Source organism: Amblyomma mixtum, chromosome 1 (genome assembly GCF_055824585.1).
Source record: "Amblyomma mixtum isolate Tamu chromosome 1, ASM5582458v1, whole genome shotgun sequence".
NCBI classification, from domain to species: Eukaryota; Metazoa; Arthropoda; class Arachnida; order Ixodida; family Ixodidae; genus Amblyomma; species Amblyomma mixtum.
In genome coordinates, this window is record NC_143012.1 from 250,924,298 (window position 1) to 250,949,631 (window position 25,334).

At 50.2% G+C, this 25,334-nt stretch overlaps 1 protein-coding gene across 1 annotated transcript; it reads left to right on the plus strand.

The window, feature by feature from the left end:
* The first annotated feature begins 377 nt into the window (after positions 1–377).
* On the plus strand, positions 378–24,101 carry LOC149371474 (uncharacterized). Its single transcript, XM_089580231.1, has 2 exons — positions 378–1,485; positions 24,076–24,101. The coding sequence occupies exons 1-2, from the start codon at positions 378–380 to the stop codon at positions 24,099–24,101; spliced, it is 1,134 nt and encodes a 377-aa protein (XP_089436357.1).
* Positions 24,102–25,334: the final 1,233 nt, after the last annotated feature.

Sequence of the window (25,334 nt, forward strand, 5' to 3'; positions counted from 1 at the left end):
TGGGGAAGTAGTGACCGCAGATCCGGACCGACCGTGGTAGTGAGACAGGAAGAGGAATAAAAATAAGATAGAATCCATGGGCATCGACTCGCAGGTCAAGCAGAGACGCCTACCAATATTAGGGTTCTGCGGACGCGCGCCGAGCGTTCAGCAGGTGCGCATCGGCTCTGCCGATTCTCGGCTGGAGCCCCGAATTTTTTCCACCCCGGGCCAACAAGACCTGCACCACCGTGCTCCGGAAGTCACAGGGGATCGGCGGATATCTTTTTTTCCGAGGTGAGATCTCCTTTTACAAATCCTGGCAAAGCGAAGTTTCGACCGCGCTGGACGGCGCCGCTAGGCCTGATAGCGGCGCCAACGCCCGGCTCTGCGATAATATGGCCTTCCAACAAGCCACCAGCCAGGGATATGACCCGGAGGCGATGGCGTGGACCACCGTTCATCCCCAGAACCTGGGTGAGATAACAGCAGCAAGCTTCAAGAGCGCCACGCTCGCTGCCGCGGTAGCTCACCAAGCGCAGGGCCGTGCCCTAAAAGCGGCGTCCGTCGACGCGGCCTCCCCTGCCGCTCCCGCCGCCGGCGCCAGCTCCGACAACTCCGCTCAACGCACAGCGGGCCGGCCTCTTACGACCTGGAGGCCGCAGCCATTACCAAAACCGACACCCGAAGACTTCGTGGTAGTCCTCAAGCCGCGAACTCGAGTATCATTGCAACAGGTATTCGAGGAGAACGAATACGGGCGGGCGTTCATAGCCTACCTCGGACCGGACTGCTCGCAATTTTTCACATTTCTTCCGGTACGCGACCAAAATTTAATTCTAATTTACACTTCAAAAGCTGAAATTGCAGATAAAATCATCGGGGACTTCGAGATAAATCTGCAAAATAAGAAAGTCCAACTTACAGGCCACCTAAGGCAAGACGGTGGTAACGTCTGTTACGGCGTGGTAACAGTACGAAATACAGACGCAGCGGAATCCCTCCGCTCAAGTCTCGAGTGGCGCCATGGAGAGATTCTGGAGATACGCAAATTCGGCACGTCAAACAAGGCGCGAATAACATTTTCCGGAAAGCTGAAGCCGCGCTACGTACATTACGAGTGCATGCTCATCCAAGTCCGTGAATACCAGCGCACCATCCCGGCCTGCGGTCACTGCGGTGTTGTCGGTCACCGTATGGACGCCTGCCGCGGCCCAAGACCGGACAAATGTGGTGTGTGTGGCCAAGAAGCCGAGCTCGTTGAGGGGGTGCGGGTGTCTCACGAGTGCGTTCCAAAATGCTCTCTGTGCGGCGGAGCCCATACCACGGGGGCCCGCGGGTGCGTCGCAAAGTATCGAACCCCCCAGCCCCTGCGCCCGGAGCAGGGACCGACGCACAAGAAGGGCCACCGTAAACGTCGGAAACGGCGGCCCCGCCAAGCCAAGGACAAGGGAGCCAACCAGCCCCCGAGCAAGCCAGGCGGTCCGTCTACCGGCAAGCCAGGCGGTACATCTACCGGCAAGCCAGGCGGTCCATCTACCGGCAAGCCAGGCGGTCCATCTCTCGGAAAGCCAGGCGGTCCATCTACCGACAAGCCGGAGTTGCCTAAGGCAGTACCACCACCACCCCAAGCCGACGTGGAGAAACGAACGAGTACCCCCCCACCAGGTTCTTCGCGGACATGGGCGCAAGCCGTCATCCAGGGATCCCAGGTGAGCAGCAAGGGCAGGGCAGCCCCTCCTCATACCCCCCTTCCAAACCGCCGACAAAAACGGCCGAGCAATCCCAAATTTCCGCCCTCAAAGAGGAAATCGCTAACCTACAGAAGCGTCTTGCCCTCACTGAGGCGCGCCAAAATTTTCCAACCCAGAGGCCCACTCCCCCCGCGGTGGAGGAGATGGATAGCGACACGCCGGCGAACGCGTAGACTGCAACCGCGCAGTCAGCGCTTGAGGCGAGGGTTAGCGCACTGGAGGCCCCGATGAACTCCGCATTCTCCGCCTTAGAAATGCAAATCGCAACCACCATCAAGGCGGCTCTAGACAAAATTCCTACCATTATAGCCGCACATATGACGAAACAAACTCTAACTACCAGGCGCTCCGGGCAACTCAAGCGTATAAGGAGCCCCAATATTAAGGCTCGTAGACCAAAAGTCGCACATGAGGAACAGGAGCCCGCCCTCAACCTGCCCAGCGTGACGCAACCTGCTGTCATTGGGGCACCCGGCTCAGAGGCGAGCCCCTTCCTAGTAAGAAATAAATTCTAATCATAATCATGGCGGACATTCAGAAACCGCGATGGTACTCACGCAGCAATTCGGCCCCTGTCCAAATTTTACAGTGGAACTGCAGAGGTTTCAAGGCCCGTACTAAGCGGGCCGACCTACGGCTTTTCCTAACAACGTTCCCCAGTCCTCCTGCTGTAGTGGCCTTCCAAGAGCCGGGGGACGCAGCCACCCTCACAAATTGCTCAGTGTATCAGCAGGATGCGCAGAGCTGCCTCTGCGTACATAAAAATTATACGGCCTCCCCGGTGGACCTGGATTACAAGGCGGTTTTCTCGTATGCGATGGTGACGATCCTTCCGCTACACAAACAGGACCCCCCATTACACGCACTCAACGTTTACAGCTCTCCCAAACTTCCAAACGTCATATTTGCAGACTTATTCAGTCGGGCGTTAAAGGTGGCGAACAGGGACCCCCTCATAATCGTTGGGGACTTTAATGCCCCCAGCCCCTTATGGGGATACATACGTGAAGAAAAACGAGGACGCAAGCTGGCGGAACTTGCGTCAACGTTGGGCCTTACTCTTCACACGGACCCTGCACAACCCACTCGCATTGGGAACTCCGTGGCACGCGACACGTGCCCAGATCTCACCTTTACCAAAAATATTAGATATGCAGAGTGGCACAACACAAAGGAAACCCTGGGTAGCGACCACTGCATTCTTGCGACCACAATTCGCACCAAACCCCTTACAAGACCTCACACTAAAGCTACCCTTCCAGACTGGACCAAATTCAGATCCAACTACACTAACCCTACCCCTTTAGCGGATCAAGGTTACACTACCTGGTCACAACACCTCATCTGCCAACTCAAAGATACCGAACACCACGTTCAGCTCTCAGAGGCGAACCCGGGGGGACAACCACCTCCTTCACCTCTGGGAGGCCCGGCACAGCCTCGTCCGCCGATGGCGCCGGCAGAAGTACAATCGGCAACTCAAAATCCGCATCGCGGAACTCACCCAACAAGCGGCAGAGTATGCGGCCCAACTCGCCGACTCGAACTGGGTAGACCGATGCAACACCGCTGCTCGGCAGATGTCGAGCCGGAGCACGTGGCGCCTTTGCCGCGCCCTCATTGATCCGACCCAAACCCGCACTGAAACACAAAACCATCTTCAACGAGCAATTCGCACCTTCAACGGAGACACAGCCAAACTGGCTGACGCGCTCCGAGACAAATATCTGTACACAGACCAGGATTTGCGTGGTCTGGCGTACTCGTATGCAGGTTCTGAGAACGCAGAGCTGGATCGAAGGTTCCAGCTTGACGACCTCAAAGCGGCCCTGGCCAAAATGGAACGAGGGACAGCCCCGGGCAGGGACAAGGTAACTGTGAAACTTCTCGCTAAGCTACACGAACCGGCCTACGAGCGGCTGCTCGAATACTTCAATGCCATCTGGACGGGAGGTACGCCTCTCCCAGTGGATTGGAAGACGGCTCTCGTCACATTCATACCCAAACCAGGCAAACCTCTCAACACTGACAACCTCCGGCCCATATCTCTCACTTCTTGTGCGGGGAAGTTGATGGAGACCATGGTCCGTGACAGACTATCCACCTACCTAGAAACGCACAATGCCTTTGCAGACACCTAGTACGGGTTCCGCCCACACCCGTCCGCACAAGATGTGCTCCTGCAACTTCATAGAGAGATTCTTGATCCCGTCGAGCACCCTAGCGATGACAAGGTGGTCCTCGCATTGGACTTGCGGGGGGCTTTCGACAATGTTACTCATGATATCATCCTCTCCCACCTGTCCCAAGTGAACTGTGGATACAACACACTCCAATACAACAAGCAATTCCTCACAAATCGGCAAACATATATCCGACTCCAAGACAGTGAACATGGCCCGTACCAACTTGGTACGCGAGAGAGTCTACAGGAAGCAGTCCTCTCGCCTCTTCTCTTCAATCTGGCCATGATGAAGCTCCCTACCCTGCTGGGTGAGGTCCCGGGTGCGCAGCATGCCCTGTACGCGGACGACATCACCCTCTGGGCAACACACGGTTCGGTTGGAGATATCGAGGCCAACCTGCAGCAAGCGGCGGCTATTGTGGACGATTATGCACACCGCTGCGGCCTTGAGTGCTCCCCGAACAAATCGGAATTCGTGCACATACGTCCCAATCCAAGGTCCACAACCGAAATTGCCTCTCCCTGCTTAATGGCCCGACACCTGAACACGATGAAATCAGAGTATTGGGACTCTACATACAAAAGAGCCGCAAGATTGACACCACGCTGAAGAAACTCCGCAAGGTGGGGGATCAGGTGGGCCGTATGGTCCGCCGGGTATCAAACAAACGAGGGGGGTTGCGATGCAAAGACGCCCTGCGGCTGGCCAATGCATTCGTAACCAGTCGAATCCTGTATTCGGCACCGTACCTCCACCTGCGCAAAGGCGATGAGAATGCTTTCGAAGTGATTCTCCGAAAAATCTATAAGAGAGCTCTCGACCTCCCAATTGTAACATCCAACGAACGTCTCCTGGGCCTGGGGATGACGAACACCTTTGGGGAGCTGCGCGAGGCTCATCTCAGCAATCAATACTTGCGGTTAAGCAAAACACGTGCGTGTAGCCGCCTACTGACCCGCCTCCACATCAATTACACAACCCAAGAGGAAAAGCGGGTATCCATGCCCGAGGCCTGGCGCTTCGCACTAAGGGTTCGCCCCCTCCCTAGTAACATAACAAAAGATGCCCATGATGGCCGCCGCCTCGCGCGAGCGGAGGCCATTTCCAAGCAGTATGTTGCCCGACCAGGGGTATTTTATACGGACGCGGCAGGTCCACACCATGGGGGTTGGTACACGGCTGCCGTTGTCCACCAAAACAACCCAGTTCAGGGCCTCACCTTCCGTGCCCCCAACATTACATTCGCGGAGGAAGTTGCTATCGCACTTGCAGCTGCGGATCCAGCGTCCCGAGTCATTATCACCGACTCAAGAGAAGCTTGCCTCAATTTTGAACAGGGCCAAATTCCAGATCGTGCTTTCCAAATTTTACACAGATGTGAGTACCGGGATTTGCCAACCCGGCGCACCATCATCTGGGCCCCAGCACATGCGGGGATAGAGGGAAATAAGGTAGCGGACACTACCGCCCGCGCGCTTAACCACCGGGCATCGCCTCTCTCGCCGCCTGATCCGACTACTGATTTTAATCCGGCTATTACTTTTCGGGAGATCTCTCTCCTGTATCAAAACGCTCACGGCCGATACCCACCCCCCTGTAAAGGCCTCAATAAGGCAGAGGAGCGTTGGCTACTTCGCCTCTACACCAACACGGTACTGTGCCCGGCAGTGCTCAAATATTTCAATTCGGCCTTTTCGGGCGAGTGTCCACACTGTGGAGAAGTGTTTGCGGACACGTATCACATGGTGCGGGCATGCCCTGCCAATCCTGCTTTCCCACCCCACCACCACCCTACCCCCACCCCACCCGAGAGGACTGGGAGGCTGCCCTGCTCGGCTGCTCAACTCTCCAGGACCAACGAGCCCTGGTGACAAGAGCCCGGGCCGCCGCGGAGGCCACAGGGGTCCCGGACTAGGGATCCCTCCTAGTGATTGTGAGGGCCGAGCCCTTCAGGCACGGTCCAAGCAATACCTCTGTATATAGTATAAGTAAATGTTTTACACCACCACCACCAATATTACACGAGAGAAAAGTGTATAAGATTTGTCTCTTTCCAGTAGTAACCTGTATAGAAAAAGTTTTTCGCCGGGCATTGAAAAGGATTGAAATTACATTTTCGTGAGCAGAGCAATTAACGTAACTAAAGTTTTAGCGAAAGTAATGAGGGACAAACACAGAAGAGTTGGTTATATAAATACGGCGAGATTATGATGTCCTAGATGGAATAAAAAAAAATTCAGGGGCCACTTTGACTGTCTAAAGTGTGTAGAGGCGAAAGCGTGTTCCGCACCACTTTGACTGCCTCTGTGGCACTGGTGACGTCACTACTGGATGACGTCACATATAATTAATGACTAATTACTAAGTAATGATAAATTATTAACTAATGACTAATTACTGATTAATGGTTAAATATTAAGTACCTACTAATTAATGACACTTAAGCTGCACCTTTACGAGTGGAACGCGGCAGCGTGTTATAGCGCTGCCAGGGATTTCACGGAACGCCACCAACCGTTGGGCAGGATGCCTTGCCCTTTGAACTCAACAATTTTTGAGGAAAGGAAATGGCACAGTAATTCTCTGTCATTTCGGTGGACCCCTGAACCGCATCGTACAGGAAGAGAGGAAGTGGGAGGAAAGATGAAAGAGGACCCTAATGAAGAAAGTAAAAATTGTATTTGAGGAAAGGAAATTCGCAGTAACTGTCTTGCATATCACGGTGGACACTCTTATCCGCTTGTAGAGGAAGGGAGAAAGTGGGAGCGAAAGAAGAAAAAGAAAGAGGGGCCGTAATCAAGAAAATGAAAATTGTATTTGAGGAAAGGAAATTACGCAGTAACTGTCTCTCATATTTCGGTGGACACCCGTCAAAAGCATGACACCTCTACTGACAAGCTTCTGCTGACAACCTTCTGTCGACAACGATGAGGCATCAAAGGCTTTCGCCTTAAAAAAAAAACATAGGCGTCAAAAGCGAATGCAATGAATCAACAATACATTTTAACCCAGCCATCGGCAAAGCGGACATTACCAGCATGTTTTCCCGTACTCCCTGCTTGATATGGCACTACTGCAAGTATATTTGTGACATGATTAAAACATGCCCTCCTGTTCTCTTCTTTGGTTTAAATGAAGTTTGTCGGTTTAGCGTGGCATCTTAATTAATGAGATTTTCGGTTCCCTTGCTGCTGCCTGCCTGTGTGTGGATTTATTTACACTCCAAGCTATGTGTTCATGTGTGCAAGTCAGGCACATTGCAGAGGAGAGGCGACGTCTACTTCACCATAGGCTGAAGAACTTTCCAAGTCTCGTGTAAACCAAGAAACCCATGAAATGCAGTTTTGCGCGGCTGTCGTGACTATTATGCCCCAAGAAGTTCGTTCTGCTCTCCCTGTTTGGCTGAGCGCCGCGAACAGAGCCAACCATCTGAACTTGACGCGCAGTCCTTAAAGTTCCTCCCGCGGGCATTTTTCCATGTTTTCTTTTCTTCAAACCTCCGCCTCCTTCCGACGAGGCAGAAGTGTCGACATACTTAGCTTGTGAATGCCGGCTTGCGGCGACAAGTTCTTACGCCTCCGTGAGTACTTCGCTTTCGTGGAAAAGAAGTTCCGCTAAAGCAGCTTTGCTAAGGCGACTAAACTAGCTCTGCACACGCGTGTGAGTGCGAATGCCAACTTCGCGCGTGCGCTCACCCAAGCATCATCTGATAACTACTATAAACCATGGTGCATCAAAAGAGCTTATCGCCATATTACATGGAGAGGTTTTATGTGGCAGCTTGAGCATAAATTTACCTGCAGCCGCATAAGAGATCTGGAACGTGTACATGGAATGCAATATGCATGGAGATGCACATGCAGAAATTTCGCAAAACGTACGCTAGATTTCTCGAGAATGGTTTCGACGTGACGACGCATATGTTTATCTATGTTTCCTGAAAAGTGGAGAGAACGTTAATGCGGCTGAAGGTTTGAAGTTACCTGAAATAGATGCAGCGTAGGCTGCAGCGTAGGCAGTGTGCGCTAAGGTGACGGTGCCCGGATGGAATATACTTACAAGCACATGTAGCTTGATAATTTCGGTTTTCGGGTACTTCGCTGGGTTAGCATGCGGAATGGCTCAGAACATTTTCACAATAGGTCAGTTTTCATATGCGTAGAAATTAAGAAAACCTTAGGCTGGGGTGCTTCTGCGCACATCTTCTGAACTCTTGCTCTTGCTTACACTCTTGATACGTAATCCGCGCGAAAAATTTAAAAGCGAAGAAGGTTTTCTATACCCTCGGTAATAATTTGTGAAATATCGGACAACTCGTTGCAATAAATTAAATATCGCGGTTGGATGGTGGAGGCTCCTGAAGAAAACGACACATGAAGAAAAACAAGGAATAGCGCTGATAGAAGGAATTAAATCTAAAACTATTTGTTTAAAAAGTGTCATCATTGGAGCAGATTAACTGCTGGTGTGCGAATGAGAAAAGAGAAAGACGCCAACTAAATAGTTCCTATAAGGCTTATATTTTAGGTCCGCAAAATGCTAAAAACTGCGTCGCACAATTCCCACTTTTGCTGAACATTTTTACATAGTGGGATTTTGAATTTTAGACATTCAATTTAGATTGCATTGTTAAAATGCTTACGCTACTGTTCAGTGCTGCGAAAACATGAGAAAAGGCATGCCCGATGCTGTGCATGACTTTTCACGACTGCTCATTACTTGTGGGAAACTCGTAATATTGCCACACTCTACCAGCGCCCCGTGCGGTCTGTCTTCGACCTTTGTCGCGCGCCGGACTTCGTCCTCTTCTGCTCGGTGCTAGGGTCGGCCGGCTGCGCTCCGCCCAGTGTGCTCGCCAGGGACAGAACGTTCTACCGGCGCCCGTGACATTTTGGTGGAGGTGCGGGGTACGATCCATGTACGAAGAGGTCCCAGGAACCTCCAGCGTTCCGCCACACCCCCTGGACACGACACCTGTCCACAAGTCAAGCCGCCGCTTGAAAGGCTTAGCTCCCGAGTACAAACCCCTCACCGCGCCATCCCGTACGATGACCTCTACGGTGGCCAGCCAGACCTTCCAGCCATCTGTGAGTTCGCCACCGCTACTTCTTCATACGCCTCGCACGCCTGCGTCGTTTCATGGTGACAAGTTTGAGGATGTGGAGGACTGGTTGGACGGGTATGACAGGGTTGCTGAATTTAATCTGTGGGACGAAGACCGCAAGCTTCGGGACGTTTACTTTGCCCTCCAGGACGCCGCCAAGACGTGGTTCGAAAACCACGAGTCCGCCATCCACACCTGGCAAGACTTCCGGCGGCAGTTGCTGCATACCTTCAGCAGCAACGAACGGAGGGAGCGTGCTGAATTGGCCTTGCAATCGAGGGCGCAGCAGCCAAACGAGAGCGTGGCGATGTTCGTGGAGGACATGACCCGGCTCTTCAACCGCGCTCATCCTTCGATGTCTGAAGCCAAGAAGGTGCGCCATTTGATGCGGGGAGTGAAGGAGCAATTGTTCGTTGGACTCGTGCGCGATCCTCTGGCTACAGTCGCCGATTTTGCGAAGGAAGCGGCAGGCATGGAGCGCGCCCTGCAACAGCGGTTTGCGCACTACGGCCGTCCATCAAACATCACTGCTGTGGAGTGCCACATTCCGAAGCCCGGGGATGAGAACACCTCCCTCCGAGAGCTCATCAGGAGCATCGTGCGCGAAGAGCTGCAGAAGCTTCGCTCTGTGGAGCAGCCTCCTAGTGTGACCGCCATCTCGGATGCTGTCCGTGACGAGATACGCCGCACGGTGCAGCCCATTCCGCCTCCCCAACCGCCAGCGCCCTATGTGATGACATACAGCGAGGCATTGCGAAGTACTGCGCCACCACTGCCGGCGTTCTACTCTCCTGCCCCTACCGCGCCGTCCCGCCGATTCCCGTATACGGCAGCGCTGCCAGACGACCGCCCACCCGTCACGAAGGCAAACATGTGGCGCACGCCGAACAACAGGCCCTTGTGCTTCCACTGTGGCGAAGCAGGCCACATCCGTCGTCACTGCCCGTACCTCCGGATTGGCCTGCGCGGCTTTTCGCCAGACGCACCCCTGCCACGCTATGGTGAACGACCCCGCGAGATCGATCAGTACCTAGCGGCCAACGTCCCACCTGCACCCACTGCCCAACGTCAGTCCAGGTCACCGTCACCTCGACGGTTGTCTTCACCAGCCCGCCAGTCCTACGTCCGGCAGTCCTCCAGCCCGCGCCGGGAAAACTGAGTACGGCGACCCCCGGAGGTAGGGCCGCCGTCACTGGACATAATGACGAGCATCCTCCGCTCACCGACGTTAGCATGCGACCCGACCTCCGACCTCACGCCGCTACGACCTTTCGACGCCCAGAGACGCCTTCGCTTGACGCTTCAATTGGACAATGTGAACGACCCTTACGTCCGACGACTTTTCGACGAATAGAGACGTCTCCGCTTGACGCACCAACTCGACCGCGAGAACGATCCCCAAGTCCGACCACCCCCACACAGCGTTTTTCCGAAGGTGACCAAGCTTCGGCTGAAATCCCGATCATCGTTGATGGCTGCCGCGTGACTGCTCTCGTCGATACCGGCGCCGACTTCTCCGTCATGAGTCGTGGTCTAGCGACTGTCCTGAGGAAAGTCCTGACACCTTGGCCTGGAACGCACATCCGGACAGCTGGAGGCCATCTGGTGACACCGCTAGGTGTCTGCACCACTAGAATGGAGATTCGCGGTGTAACCTTCATTGCCTGCTTCGCTGTGTTGGCTCATTGCTCGAAGGACCTCATCCTCGGGTTTGATTTTCTTCGAGAACACGGTGCGATAATCAACCTCCGCGAACTTGTCGTGACGTTCTCACCTCAGTGTGCCACAGCCGGCAGAAGCGAGCCCGACAGGCCTGTTTTTCGCGTGTGTGATGACAATGTCACGCTACCACCACGCTCCAGTTTGTTTATTACGGTGGAATGCTCCAACCCACGCACGCCTCACGGGATTGCGGAAGGTAACCTGTCGTTACTGTTGAGTCAACAAGTCTGCGTTGCGCGTGGTGTTGCTTCCCTCCGCGGAATGCGAACGCAGCTTTTTGTTACCAACTTTAGCGCCGAATACCGCCACTTGCCGCAAGCAACAGCCATAGCCTATTTCGATGAAATTAGTGACTCAGTCTCCCACTGCGCCTTGACCCTCAACGATACCCATGAATCGACGTCTGAGGCCCCCGTTCTGACTGACGTGAACCCCGACCTAACCGCCGATCAGAAACACCGCCTCCACATGATCCTCGACTCTTTTCGTGACTGCTTTGCGACCACTTCTAAAGTTCGGCAAACATCGGTCGCTAAACACCGCATTGTAGTTGATGAAGGCGAGAGGCCTATACAACACCACCCCTATCGAGTGTCTGCGAAAGAAAGGGAGGTGATTCGAAGGCAGGTTGAGGAAATGCTCCGCGACGAGGTTATCCAGCCGTCAACAAGCCCGTGGGCTTCGCCCGTTGTGCTGATCGCCAAGAAGGATGGCACTCTCCGATTCTGTGTCGACTATCGTCGCCTCAACAAGATTACTAAAAAGGACGTTTATCCGTTGCCCCGAATTGATGACTCATTCGATCGCCTGCGTCATGCCCGCTACTTTTCCTCTCTTGATCTACGCAGTGGGTACTGGCAGATCGAAGTCGATGAACGTGACCGTGAAAAGACCGCGTTCATAACCCCCGACGGTTTGTACGAGTTCAAGGTGCTCCCCTTTGGCCTGTGTACCGCTCCTGCCACCTTTCAAAGAATGATGGACACTGTCCTGGTTGGCCTCAAATGGCAGTCGTGTCTCGTCTATCTTGATGATGTGGTTATTTTCGCTGCGACCTACGAAGAACATCTCAAACGCTTGAGTGCAGTATTGACGGCAATCCGATCAGCCGGTCTGTCTCTAAAACCCGAAAAATGCCACTTCGCGTACCAACGGCTGAAGTTTTTGGGCCATGTTGTGACACCCCGACCCTGACAAGACGGCCGTTGTAGCTGCGTTCCCGACTCCCACTGATAAGCGAGCTGTGCGCCGGTTTCTTGGCCTCTGCACATATTACAGACGCTTCGTGCAAGACTTCTCCAGGCTGGCTGAGCCTCTCACACGGCTGACAAAAGACGATCAGCCTTTCGTCTGGGCACAAGAACAGCAGGACACCTTCGAAAAGCTCCGCGAACGCCTACAAACAACGCCCATTCTTGCCCATTTTGACGAGGAGGCGGACACGGAACTTCACACCGATGCCAGCAACATTGGCCTCGGTGCAGTCCTCGTCCAGTGGCAAGATGGTGTTGAACGCGTGATTGCGTACGGCAGCCGCACGCTGTCACGGTCCGAGGCAAATTACTCAACCACTGAAAAGGAGTGCCTAGCTGTTGTGTGGGCGATAACGAAGTTCCGGCCCTACTTGTATGGTCGCCCGTTTCGGGTCGTGAGTGACCACCACTCACTGTGTTGGCTCGCGAATCTTAAAGACCCCTCGGGCCGGCTAGCTCGTTGGAGCCTTCGCTTGCAAGAATTTGACGTTACAGTTGTCTACAAGTCGGGCAACAAACACAGCGATGCAGACTGCTTGTCCCGTGCTCCTATTCCGTCCAGCTCTGATGACCTCGAAGATGACCCTCTATTTATTGGTGCTCTGACCACGTCCGCCCTCGCTCAACAACAGAGAGAGGACACGGAATTGCGCCCACTCATCGATTATCTCGAGGGAACCGCCTCGTTACCACCTCGTCTATTCGCGCGTGGCTTGTCGTCGTTTTGCTTGCGAGCTGGCGTCCTCTACAAACGAAATTACGGCCCGACGGACTCTGGTTACCTGCTCGTGGTTCCAACGGCGCTCCGCACTGACGTTTTGCAGGCGTGCCACGACGAGCTTCCTTCCGGCCACCTCGGATTTTCTCGAACGATGGCACGAGTTCGTCACTGTTATTACTGACCCAGGCTTTCTGCGGCTGTCAAGCGTTATGTGCGCACTTGCCGCGAGTGTCAACGTCGGAAGAAACCACCTTTCAAGCCGGCTGGCTTGCTCCAACCCATTGCTCCGCCGAGAATTCCTTTCCACCAAGTCGGCATGGACTTACTGGGCCCATTTCCCACGTCATCATTGGGTAACCGGTATATTGTGGTTGCCACCGACTACCTCACCCGGTATTGTGAGACGAAAGCCCTTCCCCGCGGTACTGCTGCTGAAATTGCTGACTTTTTCATCATCAGCATAGTCCTCCACCATGGCGCCCCTTCTGTTGTTTTAACTGACCGAGGCACAGCGTTCACGTCCACGCTTACTCAGGAAGTTATGCGGCTCAGTGGCACAAGTCGTCGTAAGACCACAGCTTACCATCCTCAAACCAACGGCCTAACCGAGCGCCTCAATAAGACTATCGCTGATATGATTTCTATGTACGTCGACGATGACCACAAGAACTGGGACGCAATACTTCCGTACGTCACGTTTGCCTACAACACTGCCCTTCAAGAGACGACGGGGTTCACGCCATTTCGTTTGGTACACGGTCGTGAAGTCGTGACTATGTTGGACACGATGTTGTTGCCCGATATTGCGCATCCATCCGTTGCCGACGCTGATGCATTCGTTCGCCATGCAGAAGCTGCCCGCCGGCTGGCTCGGCAACGAACCCGCGTGCGGCAGGAAGTCGATGCTCAACGCTATAACCTTCGTCATCGCGAAGTCATTTTCCAGCCTGGAGATCAAGTGTGGGCTGGAGCCCCATCCGTCAGCGCGGTCGCTCCGAGAAGCTTTTGCGCCGTTACTTCGGTCCCTACGAGGTACTCCGCAAACTCAGCGACGTTACGTATGAAGTGCTCCCGCAAGGGAGTGTTCGTTCTTCAAGACGCCCGCCGACATCCGAAATTGTGCACGTCGCAAGACTCAAGCCATACCATGCCCGCTAGAACAACTCTCACCACGTTCCGTGCGCGGGACTCGGTTCACGAACACACGTGGCTCCCCCTCAATCTCAGCCATCGAGTCGATGCCTTTCCAGAGGGGAGGGGCAATGCCACACTCTACCAGCGCCCCGTGCGGTCTGTCTTCGACCTTTGTCGCGCGCCGGACTTCGTCCTCTTCTGCTCGGTGGTAGGGTCGGCCGGCTGCGCTCCGCCCAGTGTGCTCGCCAGGGACAGAACGTTCTACCGGCGCCCGTGACAATATTGAGGGTCTTTTTCAAAGCTTTTTTATTTCAAAGCTTTTTTCAAAGCGGTGCGTTCCTGTATAAGCTTGAAATTAGAGACATGTTCTTAATTCCCAATATGCGGGCAGATGTATGAGAAAAGGGAAAGAATACCGCGGATCCGCAAGTTCTAGTGACGGTGCCGACCTACCTAGAGTGTGTTTAGCTATGCCGCCCTCCTCCGTGTGACGACAGTATGCAGCCAAAACTCCGAGTAGTAAATTTTAGCGATGTTTTGTATTTTATCTTTGAGAGTGTACTTAAAAATTATCGAAGACACTTTGGAAATTCTAAAGTGTGCTTGGCGAAAGCTTTGTGGTCAACTCACTGCATACAGGGTCTGTCCTGAAAGTAATGAGACAAGTCCCGGCGTGACACACGCATGCACTACCTTGGAAAAGCGCTTTTGGGGGAACGACGGGGAGCCTTCAGCTTCACAATGCGACCAGATTAGTTCGCTCCGAGCAAGCGAAGCGAGCGGACGTCTTCGAGCGTGTACCCATGTTTCGTCGCTGAGTCGGAGAAACCATGGAGCGAACTGTGGAACAGCGCTACGCTGTGAAGCTTTGCAATAAACTGAGTAAGTCACCTACCGAGTCATTCGACGTGATCAAGACAACATGATGGAACGATACGATGTCCAGGTCTGGTGTTCTAATGGCACAACGCATTTACAAACGGCTGTGAAGACGTTCACGACGGACAACGGTCCGGGCGCCCGTCGATGACGGTTGCGGACGGTAATGTTGACTGTGGTCCTGAACGTCTTCACGGCCATTTGTAAATGCGTTGTACCATTGGAACCCTTGCGACCTGGACGCTGCATCATTCCCACATGCTGTCAAATGTCTCGGTATGTGATTTACTCAGTTTATTGCAAAACTCCACCGCGTAGCGCTTTTCAGCGTTCTCTCCGTGGTTCCCTCGACGCAGCGACGAAACATGGGTACACATTCGAACTCGTCCACTCGCTTGACCTGCTCGAAGGCAACTGAGGTCTTTGCATTGTGAAGCTGAAGGTGCCCCCTCCTTCCCCCCAAAAGCAGTTTTCCGATCTAGCGCATGCACGCGCTACGCCGCGACTTGTCTCATTACTTTCAGGACAGACCCTGTATGCCATGTTGTACATGGCGCCACACTGGAATGGCCACAGTGTTCGCCGATATCCCTTTGAATTACCCAAAGGTGCTTGTAGTAAACGAAGGACTCTGTGGACCGCTTCGGAGCCATGCGTCTCACTCACTCGACTGCAACGAGACGTCTGGCGAAGGAGATGGACAGCTGCGCCCCCCACCGGCGCGCCGGTTGCTAAGGAGGGGAGGAGGTTGCGCCGCTGCGCGTAGGAGAGGCCACAGTTAGCACGATTCCAGCGCACGGTCGGACACTTCGAGCAGGAGCCATTAAAGGCTTTAGCCTTAAAAAAAAATCACATTGGTGATATATCTTCTCTTAAACCTGCCCTCAGGCAGATATTGAATTTGTATGTCTATCATCGGGAATGATGAATCCTTTACCCCGAGGAATATTGCGGAACTTGTATTATTTAATACCCCAATATCCTCCTGAAACGCTCCTTTTCGGCCGATGGTGTCGACTTGTAGTGCCAATTTGAAGTAGTGAATGAGAGGGGTGCGCAGTCTTTTATTGGTTGGGCGTCCAGTGTGCACTTCTTTTAAGTATACGCAAAAATTGGATACAAAATATAATGTCCCTGAGGATTGCAGTTTTCCGAAATAATAAAAAATAAAAGGAAGCCATGAAAGCGGATAGGAACTAATACAAGAAGAACGTTAACTGTGACGTTTTACATTTGTCTTTACGCTTTCTAGGAAGCCGATGCTGCTTTTATAATCGTAGATGCCAAAAAGGCAGTAAAAGAAGAGGCCGATTAACATCGTGGCTCCAAATTAGAAGAGAAAGGAACTGGAGAAGAAGACGGGAAGGTGGTGTCTTTCTCTTCTTAACACCATCATGGAGATTACAAGCACGTATGTGGTAGTCCCGTTGTGGCGCTCCCACAGTTTTGTCGCACCTACTATGTTTCCGACGTGCACACGGGACGACAACGCCTTTCCAATGTGGTGATCACGGGCTGCCCTAGCAAAGCAACAATTGCAAGCAAGCTTCCGCTGCGTCTGTACAAGACGCGCTTCTAATTAAAAGCGCACAACCTCGGCTCAAGGTGTGTGAAATGCGACATCGTATTCATTTTTTGACATTTAATTTGGGATAACTTTTGCTTTAATTATGGGAGTTAAATCATTTTTCATTACACTGGGTTGTTGAAGCCGTCAATATTCCTTTGAACCAGGATAATCTGCAATGAAAAAATCGTTGCCATTACCCCTAATTTCTTCCAGAAATCTTTGTGCCAAAATTTTAGAAGCTTAAGCCAGCTTCTTCGCGGCTCATTTTGTGAGCGCTTTTATGAAGCTTTATTTGAAATTTATTTACTTTGCATTAATTTTCAGTCACGCCTATAGACTTGTTCTCTTTTATTGCTTACGCGGTGGTGCCCTTTTGAGCGATATGTTTCTTGTCGAGCTTTTTGGTGTGTGCTTGCCTTGTTCTCTGCTTACATTACAGTGTTTTTTTTTGCCTGAAGATATTGCTGTCGACTCGATTTACATTTTTCATAAAAAGGGCAACCAACTAGCGCTACCTTGGTTGAGATGGAAGCGCGATTAGTGCACCGTGCTGTAAAATGCCCTTTACCGCCACTTATTCTCGCTGTTAGCAGGAAGAACGAAAATGCTTCCTTTTTGTGGCCGCGACCACGATAATGGAGCACTTTCTGTTAAGGAATTAAACACATGCATTACACTTTCCTAAATAAGAAATGAGTTTTTCCAGTGCCAGCTTGAAATCTCTAAATCCTACGTGAAGACTATCGAACTAGGTCTTCCCACTCAATGCGACCGGCAGACTGGCTCATAATCTATTCAAACGCGGTTTCATTTGGAACCGCGCTCAATTGCTCGTTTGCTATCAAGGGTTGCTCGTACCTCCGTCTTTATTGACCGATTTTGGTGCCTCGATTTTGCAGTCTGACAGCGCACTGGGGACCTAAACTTCAATATGCGTCGGAAGAAACGAAACAGGTCAAAAAATGCAAAAAGAAAAGAGATGTAGACGTAAGAAATTTTTGCTCTTAAGAGACCTTCTTTTCTTACCTTTCCGCACCGAGCTCTCATGACATATTTATTTTATTTTTTCGGTTCCCACTGTGAAACACGAGTTACCATGCATTGCCTTTAGCGCAGAAGGCTGACCTAGGGTCCCTCGTTTTACTGGAACCTTCCAAGAGTTTCTTCCGAACTGCATTTTGAGGTGAACGTTTTAGTGATGTGCGTATGCAGTGTTTACTGCTAGGATGGCGTCAACAGACGTGCTCACGCAAAGCACCGAGAACAAGGAAGACTGCATCTAAAGCAGCCAGCGAGATGGATTTGAAAGAAAAATGGAACGAAGGAGCCCGGCTGGTTCATATTTCTTTCTGACGCTTTACCGGATGCGCAGTGCATAATGCAGCACAAGAACTTGGTGTTCAAGATAAACTCCAGACAAGCTTTGACCTCTGCGCTTACTTGACGCCTCTTGGCAGGCATTTTTCTCAAGGTTTTTTCCCTTAGTTTTGCGCTACGCAATACGGTACTAATATTCTTTTGCTAGCCTACTTCATCTAGATGCTTGTCGACAACTTTTTTCTTCGATTTCTTTTTTGTGTTGTAGCGAAGTTTATTCTTCAATGAGTGGGTCACACCTTTCGTTTTTCTCGGAATTTTCGGTCAGTGTGTATTCTGCAGATGAACTTGCAACTGGGGTTGGACTCGCCGGCTGAGACAATTAAATCTGTCTTTGTTTGCTTTGTAAACAGAATCCAGATGTTTGGCCCGTGCGGTGTCATGAAAACACCGTAAATGAAAAAGAGCAGATGGTTTCCAATCTTGGAGAATATATTTAACCTGCAGAAGAAGCAATCAGGCCGGGGTGTAGCAATGCGAACTGGCAACTTCTCTTGCAAGCTCCAATTTCCTGCAATGCTAATGAAGTATGCTAGGTCGGAAGTGTGCACGCCTGGCGGCGGAGTATTATGTTGAAGCCAAAAACAAAACTTCAGTGTTCTATATGACAAACGTTTTTCATCTGTGCTCAGTTTTTAATGCAAGGTTTAAGTATGAGGAACGATTTGAAGGGGCTGCACTTTCAGTCAGTCTTTGCGTTAGCATCGAAATTAACGGCGATTTCTACGTAAACATGAAAAGATAAGTAAATGAAGGTGAAGTAAACTACCTGTTGCAATTAAAGATGAAGCTGTCTTGCCTCAAGTTGCGAAATTTCTTTCATTGCGAGACACTTCTCGGCGTTTCTATTAAGCGCTTCTTATTGCTTAGCGGACCGTCTTGAGTAAGGCGCAAAAGTGCTGGACTAGCTTTTTATTGAGTCTTCGCAATCAATATGTCGTTTCTGCGGCTCTTTATCAGGGAGCAAGAGATTTGGTTTGGTTTTACGGGATTTAACATTACATAGCGACTCAGGCTATGAGGAATGCCGCAGTCGAGGGCTCCAGATAATTTCGGCTAGCTGGAGTTCTTTAAAGTGGGTGTATTACAATTGCGCAGTCCACGGGCCCCTAGCATTTCACCATTTCACCTACATCTAAGTGCGACTGCCGCAACCGGGATCAAACACGGGTATTTCGGGTCTGAAGTCCAGCACTATAACCAATAAGCCACCACGGCGGCTGCAAAAAAATTGAAAAAAGCGAGCCACATGGCGAAAAGAAAACAACTTTACTGAGCATGAAGGCTGTAAGTACTTCTTTTCAGTAAAGTCAAGTTGTCAAGTTTTTCCATCAGAGGTGGCAGCACATATGTCTTTTTGAGCGCAGGAATTCTGTCCGAAGCCTAAGCGCAAATAAGAAAGTGCTGTTGTGAAGGCAGTTTTACCCTTAAAATTATTTGCTGTCTCTATAAACCTGGACTTTATTATGGGATAAATGTTTTTATTTCAGGACAATTCCAGGTATATGTGCGATGCATATGATAATATGTGCATGTATCCGTGATATAGCAAGCACTCTACGTGACTGGAAGGCATAAAAGAAATTCATTTGGCATAAAAAATTCATCATGAATGCTCACAAAAGGCATAATGAATTCTTTACTGGTTGTTAGGCGCTCCCTTCCTGAGAACGCAAAACCTGTGTTGGTCTTGCACTCTCACCAAGTTAGCTATTTTTCTTCATGTGTTCATAAGTACAAGCGTTCTTGACTAAAAATTTTCTTTATAGAGTACGCACTCGTATAGTCCGGAAGGCCTAATGTTGGGCGAAAAAACTTTTTCTTCTCACCTTGTCCGAGAGCGATACATAGCCCAGAAGGTGAGCAAATCTGCATAAAAATGAATTGCCATGCGCTGATCGGTATAATCAGGACTGGAAAAAGTCTGGCTTTCCTGTGTGAAAGGAAACTCATCATTTAAATGGATACCGACATCCGCAAGCAGACTTACTGCTAAGACTACTGTCCAGGATGTCATCGATCACTAACTTGTCCGAACAAGTATGCTCATTTCCTTCGAAACCGAATTAGCCATGAGTGGTAATGACAAGCCTGCAAGGAGTCAGTTATGATTGTAGCTTAAGTAACACACATGACACGATAGGACCACGTATATTCCATCGTTTACTGATGGATACAGAAATACGACTGTAAAGCCGGTCAATATTTGAACATTTTTATCCGGGCATGGAAGAAATGACGAAGCAATGTGGTGAAAGAGGCGAGAATACGCACTACGCACAAAGTGCATGCCGTTTCTAGGCTGCTTCATTTCTCCGCTTGGACGCAGAGTGGTGCAAGGCCAAAGAGCTGCATGGGTGCACAAAGCACACCAATACATAGTCTGGATATGAAAAAATTTCCACTTTAAAACCTGCCTAGCTCAATGACTGCAACTAGAAAGTGCGGTACTGAGAATATGCCACATTTTTGATAAGTTTCTTGAGTGGAGTTTAGTTGTAAAGCCACGTACAAAGGCACGCAGACTACCGCCTAAGAGCATTTCGATTGAGCACAACCTTACCACCCCTTCGAGCTTTAGGCCGCTTATTTCACTTCAAGGAGCTCGTAAAATCACTGACTGCTTGAAAACTCTAAATCTCAAGGAAACGTGCTGTTGTCTTAAAGTTTTACTTTCGATACGCATGCCCTGCCCAAGAGTAGGGTAGCCAGGCACGCACTTCTGCCCTCATCTTTATCGCTGTCAGCAGGGTGGAAGGGATGAATCAGAGATGGGTTCATTTGGAGGGAGCAGACGCCTACACAAGGCCAGTGTCGCTGTAGTCCCGCGCAGTTGCTAAGGGCCTAGCGCGTGCATGGCATGAATATGGAAGCACGCCGCCCTTTACTGAGGGACCTTGTTGGGTGCTTTACGACGCACGACAGGCTGCGATACCCGAGCCGAAACCTCACGTTGGCTGCCGGCGCAAGCGACAAATCCCCTCCCTTCCCTCCCTTGTCTCTCTTTTGCTCTTCCTCTCTCTCCACCTCTCTCTGCCGTCCATCTTTACGCACGAGCGCTCCCCAAGGGTCGAAGTAACGAGGAAGTCAATATCCATGCTTCCGGGAAAGAAAACAGAGTGAAAGCAGCGTTCATATATTCCCAGACGGGCTCAAGTTTATCCTTGCGAGATTCGCTCGCTGTAGTTGGGTACTATATATAGAACTCCTTCATGTATCCCGAGCGCAGCAAAGTACTTTGTTAGCGACTTATCTCACCCTATCAAATATGTATCTCCTCAGGTCTGAAGAACCTATCTGAGTACTTTAAACTCTTTTTCTGTAGAGTCCGCTCGCTGAAAGGCAGCTTTAAGAGTCTCATATAAACACCACGTCTGCTTAGTTATGCTAGGGAGGGAATGCCAAGGGCTGGGCGTTCGCTGAGTGCTGTGCTCTGTGTGCTGTTTTCGTGCATGCTATATTGTCGTGTGCTTTTTCTTCATGGTGCCATGACGCCCAACGGAAGTTAGGTGAGGTGGGTAGTCGAAAATTCCTCTTGGTGAGCGATTGGCAAGCCAGTAGTGAGATTTATTAGTGAGATTATTAGGTGATATTGTGGGTAAGATCCGCAGCGAGCCTTACGCGAACGAGCAGTAACCAACGGGCTGTCTCCGAGCTAATTTCTTCCTCACAAGCGAAATTTGAGGAGGTCGGCAGTTGGAAAGCCTCATGGTACTCTGTGACAAGCCGATGGTGAGGTGAGATTGTGAGGCAGACCCATAGACAATCGCACACGGAGGACCAGTAATCAAACAGGCTTTCTCAGAACAAGCTTTTGAACGGCTTCATGGCGCCTTTGTTATCATCGCCTTTGAAGAGTCACTGTTTCTGCTTCTGAAGCACGCGCTTCGGAGTGATCGCCATTGCTGTGACTTGTGCAGCACCCGCCGTGGTGTCTGCGCGCCGGATCTACTCCGCTCTTACTTATGTGGCAAGAGCTGCGAGGTCTTCGCATGACATCATCTTTGCTGCTACCGATGCGGTAGGTACTGCGTGGTCTTGGCACAGCATCATCTTTGCTGTGCTTTCAACGGCACGCACTACGGGGTCTTTACGCCGACACCCGTCGTCGGGAAGACCCCGTAGGTATGAACTGATTGAATGATGTCGTTCCTTAGTTGAGCTTTAAGTGAAGTCGGCGGCCTACAGCGAAAGGAGGAACACGGTTGTACTTTAACAATTGCTGCGCATTTCTTTTAAAAAAAGTGATGCCGTTTGAAATCGTAAAAAGTGATACAATTATGAACTGCTGCATATGTTTCTATTTCATGTTTTCTTTCTAAAGCGATATTTAGTCAGACTGATATGCCAGGCACGTGGACATGCGGAAAGAAAATGACGCAACCGCAAGCTTTAAAACTCGGACTTCATAATGAAGTCGGAAGAAAAAGGAAGCTCAGAGGTGCTTCCAGTGTGATCACGAATATGGTAACAACAGTTTAAGTTAATTTCCAACAAACGCAAATTTCCCTATGCCAGAAGTGGACACAAGCGTGCCTTAGGATTGATGGAAAGATTGTGAAGTAAGTTTGAAAGGAAAGTCTTCGAAAACTGCAACTCCTAATGACCTCTTCTTCACAGCCGTCTCCATGGATATACTTGTACTTCCGTGGGCAATACACTGGGAAGCAAGACTGCAGACCTCGCAAGGCCATTGGCCTGACCTACATAAGTTGCCTTTTACCAAAATAATAAGCGGGTCCTGCCATTATGCAGATATCCCGTCAATTTCCTGCCTCAGCACCATTAGGGCAATTTTCAAAGTAGCCGACAATATTTTCCGAAGGGATTGGAGTAAGTGCACGTATTGAGCGACATCGCGAGTTGGCCCTGACAAAACAAATATAATCAACGAGGGCTCATTAGTGTAGGCCGTAGTGCTAGCAAATTTTCGGCACCAGAAACGAGCCGTCTATATTTCTCAGGCAAAAAGAGCCTGTAGGAATGCCAGGTATGTGTAGGAATGACAAACGTGCCCACTAGATTGGTAGAGGCTGCAAAAAAGTCATCGTCATCATCAACCTAACTATGATTCTTGTAGGGTACAGGCCTCTCGCATATCTGTCCATTTAACCCTCTCTTGTACCTGCTGGGGCCACCCTATTGCCACAAATTTATTAATCGTGACCGCACACCTAACTTTCTACCTCCCCCTGCTACATTTTCTCCTGGAATCCATTCCGCTACTTTTAAGGCCCATCCGTTATCTTGCCTTCGCATTACACGTCCTGTCAAAGCCCCTTTCTTCCTTTTGATTTCGTGTAGGATGATATCAAGCCGCGTTTCTTCCCTGACCCACACTGTTCTCTTCCTGTCTCTTGACGTTACATGTATCATTGTTCTTTTCATTGCTCAGTGCGTGGTCCTCAATTTAAATAGAACGCTTTTCGTTATACTTCACGTTTCTGCCGCTTAAATTAGTACTGGTAAGATACAGTTGTTACAAACTTTTCTCCTCTCGTATACTGGTAAACCGCCATTCATGATCTGAGAGAACCTGCCAAATGCGCTCCACCCCATTTTTATTCTTCTACTTATTTCGCACTCGTGATTCGGGTTTGCGGTCACTACCTGCTATGTTGCAGAAATAGGATGAAACAAACTCGGCTAATTTTAGTGCGTAGAATCTAATTTTACTAGAAAAAGACTTCCAAAGAAAGCCGGATGTGTTTTGAATGGTTAAGAAACACCCTTCCCATGGCTCGCACGTCGATTCATCCTCATTTAACATCTCCCTGTCTCATGATGAGGCCGATCAGTCGCATTCAAATATAGCCGGAACACAATACTATAGCCTTTGAATGCATTCTCAATCAACAAGCCATTTTGTTTTCCTTGTCTGTCCTGTCTGGAAAACAAAGAACCTGACGGAGCGCAGGCACATTTTTCGGAAGCAAAACATCAAGAATTATCGTATACTTCAGTCACAGTTTAGCATCAAGCCAGGAAACCTCCCTATTTTCTTGTAAACGGCTGAAATATGCTCTGTACAGTTTGATAAAGTGCTTAATTAGTACGAGCAGTTGCTGGAGTTATCGTTCGACCCTTTCGGTTAAGAAAGCCCATTAATGGCGCCATCAATTCGAGATGTCTGTCGAGTACCTCTCAACAATATGATATAAGAGATTAATGGCTGTGCCACGGCTTCAGCTTACCTGCCTCTACGCGTTATTATGCTGTATAAAGGAATCCACACAGCAGCCGCCCGCCCTTTAAGAAAAATACCGCGATTTTATAAAGGACTTCACCACAACCTCTTCTGTCTTAACTAGACGTTACAATACTGGAGATTCGTTGAACCCCCCAAAAACTCAACTAATGCATTTGAATCCCTCTGTTGATTTTGCGTGCCACTAGGTTATGAGCTTCCAGAGATTGCTTGACGCTGGCTCATTATTAGGGCCTGGAAATTTAGGCACTAAAGATCCCCGAAATAAGTAGGCATCTAGGCCCTAAAAATATTGCAATAGGCGCTATAAATCAAAATAGGTGCTTTGAATAATACTTTTTATTTAGTAGTACAGGATTTGCCAGTAAAGCACGGAGCGTACGCTGTCCTCAATTCTCAGATTTTCGAAACTTGAAGCACCTTCGGTTTTCGCTAAGCATAGCTTTGTACTTCAAAAAACTTCTTTCGACGTCACATGAAGTTAGTGGAGCGAACCTAAAACATAAGAGTTCACAGGGGCTCAGGCTTTCAGGTGATATGGCCGTATCGTCTCCGCCTAGAAGGTCTCTGATTTGCGAAATTGTTTCTAGGTCTCTATTTTTTTCTACCAATTGTTGCATCTTCGTAGGAGCAGGAGCGCCCTTTCCTTCCAGTCCCCGAAGTGCTGCTTGTACTTGTTCGACGGCCTTCAATGATTCATCTACAGAGGGTCCAGCCTTTTCCAACGTTGTCATCTCTTCCGTCAGCGTTCAGAAGTTCGCACTGATATATGTTAGGTCTGTTTCCAAGCTCGCCTCTTCGAACACAGCTGTTGCTTTAATCACACGCGCAGCGCCATCCTTGATTTCCTAAAAGACAGATTTGACCACTCTCGAGTGCCGTGCCTAATATACTGCTGCGTTTATGTTCCCCATCGAGTCAAAACAGGGTTTGGCGGCAGAGGAATGTCAGGTGCTGAAGAGCGGAAAACAGCAATTTTTGACTAAGATTTAAGAAACACCTGTTTTGTGCTAAATACTACCACTTGGGGAAAAGAGAGCCGGACACATTCGGCAAAACGATGCATTGCATGAACAACGCAGGTCAGGTTAACCATCTTGTTGTATAAAAGTGTCAGTCCCTTTCCTGCCTTGCACATGATGGATGCACCATCCGTAACGAACACGTAATCATCTCATACTGAGTATTTCCTGGCCATAGAGACTCCAGAGATGAAGTGAAAATACGCGCTATCGTCGAATGGCTCAAATTTTCAAGAACATCAGCGTCGAGCAGGATTGCTCGACCGGGTTTCTGTGGGCTCAATGTTCCGACGATGAATTTGGCCGCATACCGTCCGCTAGCGTCCATGGTTTCGTCGACTGACACCCAATTTCATCTCTGATTTTGGGGAGAGCATCCTCGTAGCACTCTTTCACGTACCTCTTACGAAGCTTTGATTCATCTG

Excerpts from the sequence above, each read along its gene's own strand:
- LOC149371474 (XM_089580231.1), top strand. The coding sequence starts at position 378 with ATGGCCTTCCAACAAGCCACCAGCCAGGGATATGACCCGGAGGCGATG. Across the intron at positions 1,486-24,075 it reads GTCTACCGGCAAGCCAGGCG|GTTATGAGCTTCCAGAGATT; the intron begins GTACATCTACCG and ends GCGTGCCACTAG.